This window comes from Rhipicephalus microplus, chromosome 4 (assembly GCF_043290135.1).
Source record: "Rhipicephalus microplus isolate Deutch F79 chromosome 4, USDA_Rmic, whole genome shotgun sequence".
Lineage (NCBI taxonomy): Eukaryota > Metazoa > Arthropoda > Arachnida > Ixodida > Ixodidae > Rhipicephalus > Rhipicephalus microplus.
Window position 1 is genome coordinate 183,010,487 of NC_134703.1, and position 18,172 is coordinate 183,028,658.

The following is an 18,172-nucleotide window of genomic DNA, read 5'->3' on the forward strand; positions in this document are numbered from 1 at the left end:
AGTGTATACCTAAGGGCTTGTTTTTTGCATTTTACACAATAATAATGAGATCTAACAGACAATGATGCCAAGGAAGTTATAAGGGAAGTTATTAGGCCAATTGTAATGTAATTGAGAAGAAAGAAAAGTGGGTGAAAAGATAACTTGCTGTGGGTGGGATCCGAATCTGCGACCTTCGAATAACGCGTTCGATGCCCTACCACTGAGCTAGCACGACAGCCATCCCCCCAGCCACTTTATTGGGTATCTATGTCAATTTAAACGTGGGAGTGTCAGTCAGCGCCATTTGTAGCCATGGCGGCGAGTGTGGTACACTCTTTATGAGCCTGTTTGGCATCACGTAGCGCGTGAACTTATTACTAATTGGCAGCTGACCAATAGTCCACCGTATACAACCTAGAGGCACCAAGTCCGCCAGTACGAGACCCTCGTTAATGAATAAGGGAAACAAGTGTATATTTAAGGGCTTGTTTTTGTGTTTTACACAATATTACTGAGATATAATAAACAACAATGCCAAGAAAGGTATGGAGAAAGTCATTAGGCCAATTGTAGTGTAAATGAGAAGAAATAAATGTGGGTGGAAAGATAACTTGCCATGGGCTGAATCCGAACCTGAGACCTTCGAATAACGCGTTCGATGCTCTACCACCTCACTACCACTGAGGTGGTAGAGCTCAGTCTATATATATATATATATATATATATATATATATATATATATATATATAGGCAGGCATGGCGGTTGAGTGGCCGTAGCGTTGCATATAGTCTAGTAGATCCTCCGTGAGCGGTCACAACGTGGTTTATTTCGACGTTTCGGCCTAGAGTCTGGCCTTCATCAGGAATAAAGTCCTGATGAAGGCCAGACTCTAGGCCGAAACGTCGAAATAAACCACGTTGTGACCGCTCACGGAGGATCTACTAGACTATATATATATATATATATATATATATATAAATATACCAAAAACAAAAGTGATGCTGGGTCCGGGAAATATTATTCGTATAGGAAAGAAGACGCACGTACGAAGTTATTTTATTTGACGTTTAGGCCGTGGGTCCGGCCTTCATCAGAATGATTCTGATGTCAAATCATTCTGATGAAGGCCGGACCCACGTGAAACGTCAAATAAAATAACTTCGTACGTGCGTCTTCTTTCCTATACGAATATATATATATATATATATATATATATATATATATATATATATATATATATATATATATCACGCAAGAAAGTGAGAAATCCAGAAAAAGACTCCGGTATGTGGAAGCCAACTTGGGACCTCAGCATTGTGAGTGTGGGGCGCTTGCTGACCCACTACGGTTCAACGTGCAAACGGCAAGGAGCTATTTATGTCTACCTCTTACCGCTGATGATGGGTATCTCCGTGGGGAGGGGAGGGGGAACTATTGTGTTTTCGGAATTACTAGCAAGATGACGCAATGAGTGAACGCCGGCGCGCGCCCTCATCTTCCACGCGTACTTTGCGTCGCAGATAGAAGTGTGGGTGGTCGTGAAGCCCCTGAACGCAGACTCGCGCACCCTTATCTCGCACCTGGGAGCATCTTAAGTCTTGGCTGTGCTAAAGCTTTCACCGGAATGATTTTGTTGTAGTTCCCATTTGCAAAAAGGTCACTGGAATCGTTGCACAGTCTCGGTTAGCGAAAAAGGCGTGTTTTTCAGACACAGTGCACTGACAACTGATGCACTTATTCACGTTCATCTGCACCTGTGAGTACGTTTTGTGCGTTATTACGACACATTTAGTTGGGCGTACGTAACAAGCCCACGCACGCAGCACTACCACGGGAGAGAACTGCGCATGTGCAGTACGTAACGTATCGATTCCAGAGATGCGCCGCGCATACTCTCGAAACAGAACGCTGCGTACGTAACGCAACGCTTACAGCAGTGTGTTCTCGCGAGAACTCGATGGGGGAGGAGGAAGGTACAGCTTTATTTAAAGAGATTTCATGGGTTTCGAGCTGGCCACTTGTCTGCGGCGACCTCTTGTGCCCATGCAATGACTGCTTTCTGCAGTTTTTTGTCGCAGGACCGTATTAAGGTTTCCCATGCTGTTTCGAAGGGAGCTGGCAGAAGCTCTCTGAATGGGAGAAGACCCTCGCATTCCCAGAGGATGTGACTTTAGTTTGCTATGGCATTTTTGTCACCATTTTAGCATGTTGAGCCAACCTCTCCACCTGTGACTATCGCTATGCGGTGAGGAGTGGTTAGGCTGTTCATTTAAATTCGGTTGAGGAAAGTGGCCTGCGCTCTCGTGAAGTTGCTGTTCGGTATAGGATATAATCTCCTGTCATTTTTATACATATTCGTAGGTTCGTTATTGGAGGTCACTGCTTCTCCTATCGGGGAGCCCGGTTCCAATGAAAGCACGACCCAGTTTGCTAACCCTCGGGCCACTTTATGCGCTTCCTCGTTACCGGGGTTTCTCGAGTGAGCGGGGACTCAGACCAGATTGATTTTGGTTATATTATTCTGATTGAAGTTTCTCAGGGCCTTGGCTGTATTTAGTCCCACACTTCCCCTTACAAAGCTGAGAATAGCACTCTTAGAGTCGCTAAGGACAGTGTGGGTGGTTGGATGCATAATGGCCAGCGCTATGGCCATTTTTTCGGCATCTTGGATCGATGGGGCTATAGTGGAAGCCACATTTACGATTTTAAGTTCTCTGTTCACGGCACTCAGGGCGTATTTGTTGTGTACCTAGTTGGCGGCATCGACGAAGACCGCGGTTTGGTCTTGCTTGTGCTTTTCACTTAGCCTATCGGCTCTGGCTTTTCTTTTGGCGTCGTGTCTGCCCGCCTGGGTGTTTTTGGGTATTGGTTTGATCTGTAGGTAACGTCTGATCGCGGGAGGTAGTGGTGCTCTGCCTCCCGTGGTGTGTATGGGCTCAATTTTCAGTTGATGCAAGATATGTAGTCCCGTCATCGTGTCTGAAAGCCGTGTTATTTGTGCTGTTTTATGTGCTTCGATCAGCTCCTCTAGGGTGTTAAGCATTCCAAGTTGGAGGAGCTTCTCGGTGCTGGCATAAACAGGCAAACCTAGGGCCAATTCGTACGCCTGTCGAACTACAGCTTCAATTTCATCTTTGTCTGATTTCTTGAGATGATAACTGGGGAAAAAGTAGAGTGTACGGCTGATTAGGAAGGCGTGAATGAGTCCACACAAGTCCATCTCTTTCATTCCTCTATGTCTGTTGGCCACTTTTCTGAGGAGTCCACCAATTGGTTTGGCGGTGCTCTGCAATTTTGTGAGGGCCATGGTATTTTGCGTGTTATGTTGAATAAGAGGAGCACCCAGCACTCTAATGGTCAGAACCAGAGGAACTGGGCTGCTCTCTAACATAATTTTTATCGGTGCTTGTTTTTGGGCGTCCGTGCCTGGCGTATTTTTGGATTTACTTATAATGATTAGGAGTTCGGATTTGGAGGGGGAGCTTGTTAACCTGTTTTGTCTAACATATTCTTGCACAAAGTTGGCTGCCAGCTGTAACGCATCATTTATCACACCATCCGAGCCACTGTTTGTCCAGATTGTAACATCATCCACGTATATGGCATGTTTGATATGTGGTATCGTGTTTAGATGTTGTGGTAAGTTCATCACAGTGATATTGAAGAGTAGGGGCAAGAAGACAGTACCTTGCGGGGTTCCTCTTGTGCCTAGCGTAAACTTTTGACCGCGCACTTCACACACTTGAATAGTGGCCGTTCTTTCTCTGAGAAAGTCGGAAATGTATGCAAATGTTCTTTCGCCCACGCTCAAATGGGATAAGCCATTTAGGATGGCCTGAGGCGCGACATTGTCAAAAGCTTTACTGACGTCCAGGCCCCGTATGGTCTGAGTGGCTCGCACTGGGCATCTGTCAAGGATGTCAGGATGTCTTGTTGCAGTTGAGGCATAATATCTTGTGTTGATAAATACTCTCAGAAGCCAATTAACGTGTCAGGTAACAGATGCTCTTTTTCAATGTAATTGTTGAGTCAGAATAATATGATCGAATTAATATGATCTGTTTCATGACCTTGCTTAAAGAGGAGGTGAGAGAAATCGGTTGGAAATTTCCAAGTTCCAACTCATTGCCCGGTTTCCTAATAAAAATGACGGTAGCATGTTTCCAGCTAGGCAGAACTTTTCCATCAGCAAAGTAAGTGTTGAACAGTTTAGTGATATGGCTGATCAAGTGGTAATCTAAATTTCGAAGCATTTTGTTATTCTGTCTTCCCCCGCTGCGGCAGTGGTTTTAATCTGGTTGAGGACTGCTCTAATTTCAGCTTCGTCTATATCGCTATCTAAAGCTGGATTGATTTCTTCTTCATAATTAGCTGGAGTGGGCCTGTTTGTGTTGGTGTTGAAGTATTTGCTTTGCAGTTCCCGTATTAGGTCATTCTCCTCCCCAGGATAGGAATGGATGAGTTTCTGGAGGTTCTTACATGAGTTTGATTTGGTTTGTTCGGGATCTTTCAGATGTCTGAGTAGAAACCAGGAGTTTTATTTAGCTAATTGGCCATTGAGCCGGTCACATATTTGGTGCCAGTGTTCTGAACTCAACGCTTGTGTATAATTCTCTACTTCTTTGTCGATTTAAGCTATCTTCTTTCGTAAAGTTTTGTTATGTTTTTGTGACATCCATCTCTTCTGAATGCTTTCCCTAGCCGCCCACAGGCGTATAAGCCGGGAGTCAAGGGCCGGGTGATCCTCCTCAATCTCGGCTTCAGGGTTGGCCCTGTTCGCGTTTTCGAATAGAGTGGATGTTCATTCTTCCAAGTTTGTGAGTTCTGTGGGTTCTCTATAATTTCTAATGTCTCTGAAAGTGTCCCAATTAGTATCTTTTTCTCTGAATTTTTCTTTCTTTATGTTACTGAGTGGTAATGTGGTTGCTATGATGTAATGATCGCTGCCTGCTTTAGTTTCTGTGTTTTCCCATTTGGCGAATTTTATGTTTTTGATGAATGTTAGATCAGGTGATGTGTTGCGACAGATGCTGTTGCCTACTCAGGTGGGGCGCTCGGGGTCACTGAGGAGGGTCAAGCCCAGCTCTAGTGAGGTTGTCCATAGGCTGGTCTCCCTCTTGTCACAAGGCTTACAGCCCCATGCTGGATGATGAGCATTGAAGTCACCTACTATAATTAGAAGTCAGCTTCGGGCATGTTTTGTGCCTTTACAATAAGCTTAGAGGCGACGATGCCTCTGTTGTTTGGTGGATGATATGCGTTTAGAATGTACCGGGTAGGTTAAGTTTTCTTCTTGAGGAGGATTTCTACAAACTTTTATGTTATATCCTCGATTGCGAGATCTATCGCGTTTAGCGGTGAGGTTTCTATGTATCATGAGTGCCGTGGAGGAATTAAAGCCTTCCGCCACTATCGTGAAGGCTGTGTAGCCAACAAGCTTGGCGTTTACTCCAGTTACCTTAGCGCAATAACATCAGGTTTGAATGCAGAGTAATAAAATCTTATATTCGAGATCCCAACTTTTATCTCGGAACCCTCTGCAGTTCTATTGCTAGATCAAAACTTGGTCGCTGGCCATCATGAATGCCTAGGAGTTTTTGCACGTGGTCCGTGTGCTCTGATCGGGCCTCCCGCTGTGGGTCGTTGATCTAAGCTAGTATTGTTGTTAGGTCCCTCGCCTCTAACTAGGAGTGGCAATTGTGCGTCAGAGCTTTGGTGCTGTTGCTGCTGCTGTGTCAGTGCGCCTGTGTTAGTGGCTTTGAGCTGATTAAGACCTGCCAGCATGTTTTCGATCGCGTCTTCGATTCTCGTGGGGCGAGCCTCAGTATATGCCTGAAACTCAGCCTGTTTGGCTTCTATCCCCTTGACACGCGCGTTTATTGCAGTTTCTAGCTTGGCTATTCTGAGTACAATTTTTTTTTACTTTTTCTCGTTTTTCTCCTGTGGCAATATCTGGCGCTCGGTTAGAAGCTGTGCGCTTTTCTCCTATAATTCTGTCGGTTTTCATGTTAGTTACTTCAATGTGAGTGCATGCCATTTGTTCGTCAGCAGCGGGTGGAGTAAAGGTCAAATTGAAATTGTTTTTCTGTTCCCTGGTCTGTTCATTGGCCGATGCCAACTGATACTGTAAAGAGTTTACCAGCTCTGTAAGTTCCCTCACCTGATTGTCTTGAGGTCTGGATGGTGGCTGAGTCCTTGATTTCGAATTGGATTCGGAATGGCTGCCTCGAGTCCGGGATGTTGACCGGTTCCTGGTCTTGCCCCCTCGTTTCGTGCTGGATGCTGGCTGAGTAGTTGCCGCTTTGCTGGTTTGCCCTGGATTGTCGGTACTCCAACCTACGCTCTTTGATGAGCCGTTGCTCCAGGCGTTCTTGTTGTGTATTGCTGGCATAGAAGTGGATGTCTCCTGACTGGGACTACGGCTCTTCTTCGCGGGGATGGGGGCATTTCTGTTCCTGCTCTTGCTCCTTTTTCACGACGTCGATCTTGATCGACCGCCTGGTGATTTTCATTTTCCTCCCTCGTTGGTGCTAGAGGACATCGATGTATTCTTACTGTTATTAGGTTTGACTGGTGTGAAGCGTAGCTTGCAGCTCCTTATGCCAGTGGGATGTTCGCCGAGGCAAACTACACACTGTGGTGTACATGTTGGCTATTCTCCCAGTGGCGGTGGGGAATTTTCTCCACCGCATCTTCAGCATTTTGGTATTCCAGGGCCGGACAGCAGGCACACATCTGTGCGGTGCCCAAACTTCCTGCATTTGAAGGAGGCCTCAGGTCTCTCTTTGAAGGGTTGTACTTCTAAGGTTAAAGCCCTGAAGCAGATTGTGCCAGGAAGCTTGTGTCCGGCGAAGGTGATGACCAGGTGTTTTGATAAGCCCAGTGTCCTGGCATTCACTATGAGGATGTCAGGATTTTTCTTCATCAGTTGTGCTTGAAGATCGTGTTCTGTTTCGTCCGTGTAGGCCTTGCAAAGTACTCCATGGATGGACTCGTCTGGCGCTGGTACGCAGGCGGCCATTGGAAGGTAATATTGTACCTTTGACTTCTGAGCCCTTCCAGTGAGTGGTAGGCTTCTGCCCTGCTTCTGTCGGGTGTACTGACTCTAAGGGTATTTTTAATAGGGTGAATTCTTATTTGGTCTTCTTCTTCTGCTTGGGCCAGGTCGACTTTGGCAGTGTTTTTAATGGCTTCCAGCAGCGTAGCGAGGCCAATGTTCGACAGGTTGATTCGGTGTCCGGGTCGAATTACAATTTGGTAATGTTTGCTTGGCAGCCTCGGCATGGGCCTCCGGCGTGGAAGCGGCAGCGGGCGCGCTGCCGGGGACGAGTGCCGGGGTACTGGCGTGTTCAGGCATTGCCTCTGAGGGCTTGGGCACGGCCGTTCTGTACTTGTGCTGCTGATCGAGGTGGTCTAAGCCACTCTGCGTCATTTTTTATGTGACCCAGGTGCCGTCTTCGAGCTCTGCTGGATCTAGTTCCTCGCCTTCTACAGCGTACTGCAAACTCTTTCAAACATGGCGTTTACCGCTTTGCGCTGCATGCTGGCTTTGCGCTGCATGCCGGCTGGTCGTGGGCGAGCGTAAAAGTTTGAAAAAGGCTCACCACTGAAACTTGTGGGTTCTGAAGTCGCTTTTAGTCGTAGATTAATCCTCACGGGGCTCAGGGCGTCCCTCAGCGTCTCTGCGAGCTGCTGCTCATCCCCGCGAAACCTCGTAAAAACCAGAACGGAAGTATATGGTGACAGCAGTGGCGTTCAACGCAGACAGCAACAGCGGACCTGATAAAAGGCATGTGGACTTCACAATGAAGGACTATGTTTTCACGCCAGACAAAGTAGACCAAAGCGGCGTGGTCCGGAGTTCAGATAATTCAGAATTGCCTGGCGTCTCACGAAAATCCCCAAGAATCGCATGCAATAGGTTGTGTACGGGAACGCGTTTTTTTCTGCCAAACCCCTCGGTGAATGAAACTGAATAAAATGGCAGCTTGGCACGTACGTTTATTTCTGGTTCAAAGTACACACCTTGGGCTTTGTGCAAGCTTTCATTTCTAAAATTGGCCGGCAGTAATCGTAAGGCCATGAATACCCGGAACGCGACAACTTGCTGCAGGGTACGCTAAGTCTCATCCGTGCCAGCACTGAATAGAACGCTTGGTTCGATCCAGTGTGGCTGTACCCGATCAGACGCATTGCGCAGCCAAGTTCAAAAGAACAAAGATGAACGTTCACATTCAATGCACCTAGGAAAGCTGCTCGAAATATCCACAGTGAACGCCGCGGCCTCATTATTCGCTAGTGGTTCTTACCCTAACTGTCAGGATGTTTTAGGGGCGAGCTCCTTATAGTGGCCCCCGTTCGTCGCCGTAGTCGTCGTAGTAGTCGTAGTGTGTAACCAGTCTTACATTTTGACCTTCAAGGTGGTGCCGTGGGGTGATTTCTTTTGTGCGTTGTTGAACAATAAAAACTTCGCAGCGTGCGCGTTAACTAAAAGCCGAATTCTCATGTCTCTCATCCCCAATTAGCAACCATTGGCATGTACATTGAGCACTATCTGACAAGAAAGGGTTGCTACGTTAAACTCTCTGGGCATAACCTCCTTGGTTTTAGAAAATTTATCGAGCGTTGGGCCGGAGTGCCATGAATACAGTGAACTAGTATATACCATGATTTCGAGGTGGTTAAAGGTGTAGAAGTAGACACGACGCGCAAGTCGTAAGAAAGTGTGCGTGTGCCACCTCTTGTTTAGTCCTTGGAATGTCCGCTGGATGGTGGTGCATATGCGGAATATATGAGGAAAAGATATGAGATGGTGGTGCTTGGAGTGTTGAATAGATGGACGAACGGACACACAGCAGGTGCATGGACGGACTCACGGATAGTTGCACCGACGGATGGACGCATGGACGGACTCGGGGGCGGCTGCATGAACGAACGCAGGGACGGGCGCACAGATGGAGGTGCGCACGCATGAACAGACGCACGCACGGATGGGCAAGTGGACGCACGGACGGTCACACAGACGGATGCATGGACGCGCGGAAATAAGAACGAATAGATGGACGAATGCTTCGCCCCACTCTCCATCATTCACTCAATGAATATGCTGCAATTTTTTTCACGCAGACCACAGAGACCACGTTATTACTGGGGCTCTTCGATTTTCGGAATCCTTGGTTGGTTCTGGAGACCCACGGGCTGCCCGCGGGCTCCCCGAAAGCTACCACTGCATCCGGCTCTGATAGCAAATGACGTAAGCTGGCTACGTGCCCGCCCGGCGACAGCCCGAAGGTCGCAAAATCTAACGCAGGACAGCCAGCGTAAACGTAAACAAACTCTACCGTCATGGCAGCAAACAAAACAATGCGCAGCGTGTACGTTGGTTTTTTTTTTCTGCATTGTCCGCTTAGAAATACGTAGCTAAGCTTGCCAAAAAGCTGAAATAATATCCTCGAGCGTACGCATATGTGGTACGGCTTCGTACGCTCGCACGATGACTCGCCGAGTCCGCGAACGAGACAGCCAGCTGGCGCACGCTACCTTGAGAACGATGCAAGGTGAGCTGCCGCGACGGTGACGGCTTGACCAGCTCACGTCTATTTAGCACATGTATCAGTCACTGCACAACACGATGCGAAGTCACATGAATGTGATCGTGTCCCCAAAAGAGCTTGAAGATATATACCTGCTCAGCTATCGCGTATCATACGTCGAAAACACACGTTGACCAACTTACGTTTTTGTCGAAAGTTTATGAAAGGCGCAGATATCGGTACCACGAGTGCGCGTCGTATATAAAATAAACATTTGCATGACATGTTCTCGACCCATTTTTAGAACTTGCTTTGACCTGTTTTTCCGTCCTAAGTGGCACTTAACGAATGTCATGAATATCAGCATTGATTCTACCTTCTAGGTCATAGTACGTAATGCGTGGCATTATTACGAAGAGGTGAAAAAAGATGAAGCCAATGAAGAAATCAGCCACAAAAAGATTTATACCTTTCTGATTTTATTCCCTGTTTTTTTTTCTCGCGCCGTATCATATAACATCATACCAAATATATGCTGGCTGATAGATAGAAATGGGTTCGCACGCCATTCGCGACCAGCGAGCATCACCAAAAGTCGCGATCTTGGGCCTTCTATCACCATTGAAGATCAATCGTGTAGTCAGGACAGAGTTTCTAAGAGGTTCACGTACGCAAACATACGACGGAGTGAGCTAGTTCGATCACAATCGTCTTCGCTAAGTGCACAGAAAGCAGGCACAGCTTCGCAAACGACTACTACGAAAAAAAATAACTGCAATGTTGTCTCCATGCGTGCGTACGAACGTGTACTACGTACAACATAACATTTAGGGCATGTGCACGACACAGTCAACAGGCAACAGTTCACCGCGTTGTTCACAGAAAGAAGCTTCACACTAAACATAACAATTGCGATAAACAGTAGCTTCAAACACTCGCCGCGACTCGTAATCACCTCATCTCGCCAGGCGGAACAGGCTTTAGAAGATAAAGCCACGCATAATGACAAGCGAAGGCGCAGTCCTAGAGTGCCCACATTGCAATCCGTCGAGTCCTCACAAAGATGGCACCGAGCACACATCGTACCTTTTTTGCGCCTGCTAGCCCAACACCTGCCCAAAACCTTACAGATAGCTTCCACGACTAAATTGTCCTGGAAGCGTCTTGCGACCCTCGGGCTCCCCGCGGGTAGCCAGAACGTCCAACCCGAGAAAAACAAACGCCAACCACAAGTGCGCCACGGGGAGGGGTGTGGGGGGGGGGGGGACGGAGCAGCCCGAGAAAAACGAGCACGCTCTGGCTGGCACTGGCAGCCCGCGGGTAGCCAGAAGTTGAAAATCGAAGAGCCCCGCTGTGACCTAGCGTACTTCTAGTGTGGGTGGCGCTGATAAATATCTGAAACCTTTGCATTTTGAAAACGACCTATATAGTTGAGTGCAATGCATCAAGGTACGTTATACTAAATGTGTCGCTGCATGCTTCACCTGCAGCGTACGCAGCGTAATTTAAACAGTGCACGTATCTTCCCCTAACACTTAACTCAAAGTGTCTATTTGTTCGTGAGAAACGTGGGGCACGTTTCACTCTGATTGCGATTGTGCATATGACCTTCCAATACAGTCCGTCACAAGGAAGTTATGACATTTTGAAAGTAAAGAGCGTAAGATGCTCCAAGGGGCTTTCGGACGCCTGCCACATTAATAATACTGTGACGTGTTGGATGTGGACCCCGAACTCCTGAATGACAATGCGCCATGTAGCGATGGCGTTCATGATCTGGCACACACACCAACAAACAACTTCACTTTTTATACCCGATTTTATAGGGCCGTGTTGAATGATTTATTAGAATTACAAGACGCGCAAAGCTAAAAAAGGACTGGGGAAAAGAAAAAGCAGGATTGGATGTACGAATTCTTTGTGAGTTGCAGTTGTGTGTTGTAAACGCTGAACAGGGGAAACAAGTGCGCCATGTCAGTGCACGTGCGGTACACGCCAACATGACCACAGGCTATCAAAGTTGGCCGCGTTTAGATAAAAATAATCACCAACAGCTACCACGCACGTAGCACGAATAGAGTAATTTGAATCGCTCATAAACTTGATAGCGCCAGTAAATTAACAGGTTACTGCAGCCATTCAATAACGTTCAAAGTTGGTCATGTTGGGCTTGGTGCGCTGCTTGACGAGTAAATATGTACTGAAGCCGTAACCACGGGAAACCGTAGAGATGCGGCCGTCTGAAGGTGCGAAGAAGAACGCAGCAAGCCCAAAATAGTTTTAGGTAAAATGCAGCTTAATGCATTTCTCGGGTGGTATATATTTACTACACCAATATTTCATAGGCAGCCTTGCCTATACCACGGATTGCCGTGAGCGCTGAAATCGTTTAGTATAGCTAATTTGAGAGAAACGGCGAGCAACGCCTAATCCTGCGTTCTCAAACACCTCCTCGTTGCTGCTTTGAAAGGCGTCCATTTTCATCGCCCTTTTAAAGAAGCTCGAAAAAATTATTCGCAACATCGTGAATTCTGCCTATTCCAAGTTCCAGAGTGTTGTTTTTAACATTAGTCAAACTTTTGACGTTCACAATGAAGATGTTAATGTCAGGGCATGACTGAACGACTATGTTCAGCAGACCAAAAAATAGCCGAGTCTTGCGCCACTCCTTTCTGTGGAAAGTTTTCAGCTTTGTCACGCTGTGGAGGTCACCAACAGTAAGCGCTGGAAGCGATTAAAATTGCACTTAGGCCGTTTTCTATTAGTATTAAATTGGATACAGGTAATAAAAATGAACAAAATTGTTGTTTTTTCGTCCCTAAGTTGTATTTTCGTTCTCCAATTGTTACTATGGGGTCACGAACTACTTGTGAACACACAAAAAAAAAATCGCATTTGTGAATTTGTGGTCAGTGGTTTCCTAACGTCTTGCATTTGAACACAATTGATGAGGAAACCGGTGAATCGCCAGGCAATAAAAGCTTCTAGATGATAATAAACAAACTAACCTAGAGGAAACGCTCCCCGACGACAGCCCCTTACGTACCCGATAGAGAAATTATTCCTTGAGCTACAGTGATGAAGCAGGAACGATATTGTTGATTCAGTGTCGTATTAGGAAAGTTTCTCTAATAGAAACGTGACTGAGAAAGTGCATTTTGTTCCCATGCGCGGCAGAAATGGTCGGTTATGATTATTAACGTAAACAAGCGTGTCTGCAGGCAGTCAATGGCAAATGGTAAAGATTGGCACTAGCTCTATTGAGGCACAGCGTTGTTTTTTCACGTGCTCTTATGTAACTCAATTTTTCATCACTATCATGGTCTCTTTGCAGATAGCATACTTCAGTCTATGTTATTGATCAACCATAACCACATGCTTCTCCAAGGCAACTACAAAAACACCACAACGGTAAGTCAGAGATGTTTTCTAGCAAACTGCGTCGCACACGAACCCTTATTACCACACCGAGTTTTCAGCACTTGTTACAAGTCTAAGAGAGAAGCGTCTGTGCGGTGATTCTCACAGACTTCGAAGCTGCTGCTTTACAGAAAGGACTTTGATCTGTATGCTGAACAGCAATGCCTGCTAAATAAACCAAATATGGCTAACATAAGAACACTTGGAAAGCTTCCATTGTAGTGTTGCAACAACAAGGGTGTTCGCTTGCTAACCCGAATTTCGTGTGTCCGATCTGGGGGACAGCGCTCTTTTTTCGACGCAGGCAAAATAATAGAGGCCCGTGTAGTGTACTGTTTCAGTGCATAGTGAATGTGCTTCATATGGTTGAAGTTGCAGAGCCCTCTACGACACCGCCGATGGCTTTGAATCTTTCAGAGAGTTTCGGGGTCGGCTCTTAACTTGCGCATTAAAGGTACTACGCAAAAGTTTAATCAAAAGTAGGTTTTATGTAGGCACGTAGAAAAAACCGGCGGTGCCTGTTGAAGTAAGAGCCATCTACATCGAATCTCTCTTGACATCGGCTTACTATGAAAACTCATTACTTCCCAAACAGTGCTCGCATTAAGAATAGTTGCGTGATGGTGCAATGCTTGCTGTATACGGCCGATAAAAGTAGCTCCGTTTCTGAGACAGTCGATTTGCGGTGCAGAAGAGTTACAAGGGTTGTTTGCAAGGTTGGCTCAAATTATCTGTTGCTAGCACAAATGCCAATAGCGTATTAATTTGCTTGTTCTCCAACTTGAGTCATTTACTGCCACAAGTAAGAACGACAAGTATATTAGAGGTCTTGAAAAATATTGCGCTATACCTCAATACAAAATTTTGTGTTTCGGCTCACCAGATGCTATACTGAAGCAAATGCAGCATGGGGACGCTGCACTGCTATAGTGGCTAAGGTACTCAGCTGCTGACCCGCAGCTCACAGGGTCGCATCCCGGCTGTTGCGGCTGCATTTCTGATGGAGGCGGAAATGTTGTAGGCCCGTGTTCTCAGATTTAGGTGCACGTTGAAGAACTCCAAGTGGTCAAAATTTCCGGAGTTCACCACTACGGCGTCTCTCAAAATCATAAGGTGGATTTTGGAGTTTAATTCCACATGTCATGTATGACGAGCATAGATTACAGGTTCTAATAAGTTAATCGTAATATAAATGTTATGAAAAACTTGATTTGCCCCTTGCTGGTGGCTTGGCATTACATCTATTCCCACAATGCATGGGTTATGCCAGTTTTTTTTTTCTACTGACACTCTGAAGAGTGAATCACCTGTTCTACAGACACATTTCATGGCATTGAGCTGGCAGCATTTCAGCAATTTGTGTTTGTATCGAGTACTTATGACAAGATATGAAGAAGAGGACAGTGAAGATACGCCTGGGTTATTTGAATAACGTTCGCCTAACTTAAAGAGAAAAGAGAAATGAAAAAGACGGAGGAGAGAGGGCTTGAGCAACGACGTGGCTGAGACAGACGAAACTCGGGGTCTTGGAACGCAGACGTGCGCGGACAAGCGGTCGAGGCAGCACAGTGTTTGCGGGAACCCCACGAGCTCGGCTCCTCGGAAGGACATGCGCCAGCCTTCACAGCAACGCCCTGGGAGCTGCGGGGCGCTGCCAGGAGTTTAACAGGCTCGGCCCAGTGACTGCAATCCCGTCATCATGCGCCAGATGCACTGGAGCGACACTCCGTAGGTGGTGCACCAAGAACGACTTGCGGTACAGCCGCTGTGGGGACCTGACACAGCGGTGACCTGACATCGTAGAGACCCGATAGTGCACCTTACGGCCGGGACCATCGAGGCAATGACCATCGAGGCAACGAGGCAATGAGGAAACGAAGCAACGCCACAGGAACATGGATTATAAGAAATTGTGGGTGTAGCCAGAACGTTGGACCTCAGATGCGGGGAGGCGTTCACGTTATGGGAGGTGTTTGGTTTGCACTGTCACGGGGTATGGACGCGTTTTTTGAGTGCTCCTGATCGACGGCACAGATAAGTGTTTTTGCATGTTTTGAGCTTGTCTTTATAGTTGTAAGGCAGCAGTTGAAATTTTTGCAGAACTTATTTTATTGTACGGCTTTTTTGGGGGTCAGTCACCAGGTATTTATTAGTTAGTGGGTGTGTGCGTGTTTGAATTTTTTGTTTTTGTTGTTTTTTTCTTTTGCCAACTCGTGGGGGAGGGGCACGTACACTGAACTTGCAAAGTTTTGTAGTGGATCTTAGAATTTCCCTTTTTCGTAAGGCAGGGCTCATGTTAAGTAATTATCAAGTGAGACAAGTTATAGGGAGAATTGGCGTCAGAAAGACATGGTTAAAGAGACTTCAAAGTGTTCAGGATGTAGCGTGGGTTTGAAAGTGGACCCCAAGTGTAGAAGCGGATGAAGAAGAGGCTAACGCCAAGTGTAGGCAATGTGAGGTCGAGGAAAAATGGAGAAAATGATGGTTGCCCACAGTGAACTGCTGATGACAATCACCGCGCTCGAGACTGCGTTGGCAAAAGAGTGAACGAAAACGAGAGCAATGGGAGTAAGGCTGAAGTCCGCCGAAGAAGCACTAGCCAAGGTGAACAAAGGAGAGGCCTACGGAGAGAACAGTAGGGAACCGGCAACCAGTACGGCGGAGAAGAATAAGCAAGCAAGTTTAAAAAAAACAGTTTCAGGGGGTAATTGTCGCAAGGCCCAGCTTCAGCGAAGTAGTGGTGGGCCTGGGAGAGGACAAAGCAGCCGGCGTCACAGGTGCAAGTAACCCCCAGGTGAAGGACGCTCCAACTGAACAGTCACAGCATGTGATAATCGCCGGGGACTCGAATTTAATTCGATACACAGAAGCCATAAAAGAGAGGGTAAGAGGTGACAAGAGGGTTGCAGTAGGGGCGTTCCCAGGACGCAAGCTGGAAGTAAACATGAGGCAAGCGAGCGTAAAAGTCTAAACTACAGCTGATAGACGAAACCTCGTGATAATTTCAGGTGCTGTAAACGATGTCCTAAATGAAGATACAGCAGGACTAGCAACCACACTGGCGAAAGGCGTCGATGACATGCGCGTTACTTCTCAGGTACAGGTAGTGATATGCACGATACCAGAGGTACCAGTGCGTGATAGCAACCTGCAAAGAGCGGTTGTCAGCGAAAACCAAGAGATTTGGTGGATGAGTTGAGAGTAGGGCTTTGAGGTGGTGAAAAAAAACAGAGAGGTGCATAGGTGGGGTGGTTTTCAACAAGACAGAAATCACTTCACTGGACGGCTAGGTCATGAGGCGGGTTGGCGACTTTCAGGACGCGCAGTAGCTTTTTTGGGGGGCAAGGGAGCCTTCGGGGTGCAGGATAGCTAGTAACTAGGAAAACTACCAGGGAGACTCATTGACTGGTGGTATGGACAGATACGATTTCAAAGTGGCCCCAGTATCTAAGATAGGTAGAGTCCGGGGCAGAAATAGACGTAGCCATGAGCGCCGAGCCAATTCAGACATAGCGTATATTAACCTGCAGGTTGGTAGGAACAGGCTGAAGTGGGAAGAGATAGAAGAACAGCTAAGGGAGGAGAGGCCAATGGTATACTATTTTGTAGAAACATATCTCAGGGACACGGAACAACCTCTGAACAATCCGGACTACGCGTGGGAATATTGTAATAGAACAGAAGGCAGTAGAAAGGAGGGTTGTATCGTGGCATTCATTCATAAAAGTAGAGACTGGCAAAGCGTCAAGCAGGAGGGCCAGGAATTTTCGTGGCTAAAAGGGAAAGTGGCAGGGCAAATGACACTCCTTAGTTTCGTGTACTTGTGGACGAGAGCAAAGGCAAGAGAGGAAAACGAGGCATTGGTAGAGTGTATATCAAAGCACCTTCAGGAGTTAGGAGGAGAACACGAGATAATTATGTTAGGAGATATGAATGCGCACATAGAAGATATAGATGGGTATACTGACCCGACAGGCAAAATGGTCAAGGATATGTGTGAAAGGCTTGATTTGATCATTTGCAACAGTACCAAGAAGTGTGAAGGGCAAATAACATTGGAGGTAGGAAGGCAGCAGTCGACGATAGATTACGCACTGATGTCACATAGGATGTGTGATAAGCTCAGGGGAATGCACATTGATGAAGTTGGCTCCAGAAGTCTGGGTCGTGCTCACAAACGTATCAAGCTAAGTTTTGGAAGAGCAGTGAAAGTGGGAAGGAGACAAGATGAGCAACTACAGACAAATTTTTATTCGAAAGGCAATTTGAAATAGCCACTAGACAAATTGAAAAAGCAATCACCGAGGATAACAAAACAGTGTGGTCATTCACGAATCTAATTAGATTTTTTGAGCTAGAGTTTGCTGAGATATGTGACAAGTCACCCGGAAAATAAGACACAAACCCAAAAGTTGGTGGTATAAGGAAGTTAAGAGAGCCATAGCAAAACGTCAGGAAGCCTCAAGGGAACACTGACTTGCTAAGCAGCGGGGTGAACCGACAGATGATGTTGAAATAAAATGGGAAATCTTTCTAAGCTGTAGAAGGGACGCTTCACTTCTGATCAATGAAAAGATTAGAAGAAGGGGAGCTGAGTGGCTGGCAGAAGTACATAAATAGATAGAAAGGCAGCTGCGAAATTTGGAAACCATCTAAACTCTCTAAGAAATGAGACGAGCCTAGAGCAATGCTTTATACCTACAGCTCAAGGTGCTAGGCTAGAACGGGACGAAGCTATTGAATATATAAGAACAAGGGTGACAGAAAAATTTCAACAACTTTGTGCACCACAAAAGACAAGGATGCATCAAGTGAGGCAATGGCTCCATTTTCACAACGAGAGTGAGAAAGGGCTGAGAAAAGGGTTCCTAGTAGTACATCAATAGGCCCAGATGGCATTCCAAATATGCTGAAAAAGACAGTACATCCGAAGTCTAAGCAGGCTTTGAGGGAGGCAGTGAGAAATATTAATTGATTTGTTAAGTCCCCGATGGATGGAAACTTAGCAGGATGAGCTTGATCTGTAAAGAAAAGGGGGACAAAGCTGATATAAACAACTATCATCCTACAACAGTGACATCAGTGGTCTACAGGATCTCGATGCAGATTTTAAAGGAAAGACTGTGGGCACAAATAGAGGAGGAGAGGGTGCTGCGGGAACTGCAGAATGGGTTTCGAAAACACAGGAGGGTGGAAGACAATCTGTTTTTAATGACGCAGTGCATCGAAATAGCAG

General features: G+C 46.5%; 1 protein-coding gene across 1 annotated transcript in view; it reads left to right on the forward strand.

Annotated features, from left to right (window-relative positions):
• The window catches only part of LOC142814455 (uncharacterized), a 29,470-nt gene extending 14,868 nt beyond the window's left edge, over positions 1 to 14,602 (forward strand). Inside the window, exons 3-4 of the mRNA XM_075893217.1 lie at positions 12,851 to 12,927; positions 14,474 to 14,602. Coding sequence (XP_075749332.1) covers positions 12,851 to 12,927; positions 14,474 to 14,602 — 206 coding nt within the window. The remainder of the gene's footprint in view (positions 1 to 12,850; positions 12,928 to 14,473) is intronic.
• Positions 14,603 to 18,172: the final 3,570 nt, after the last annotated feature.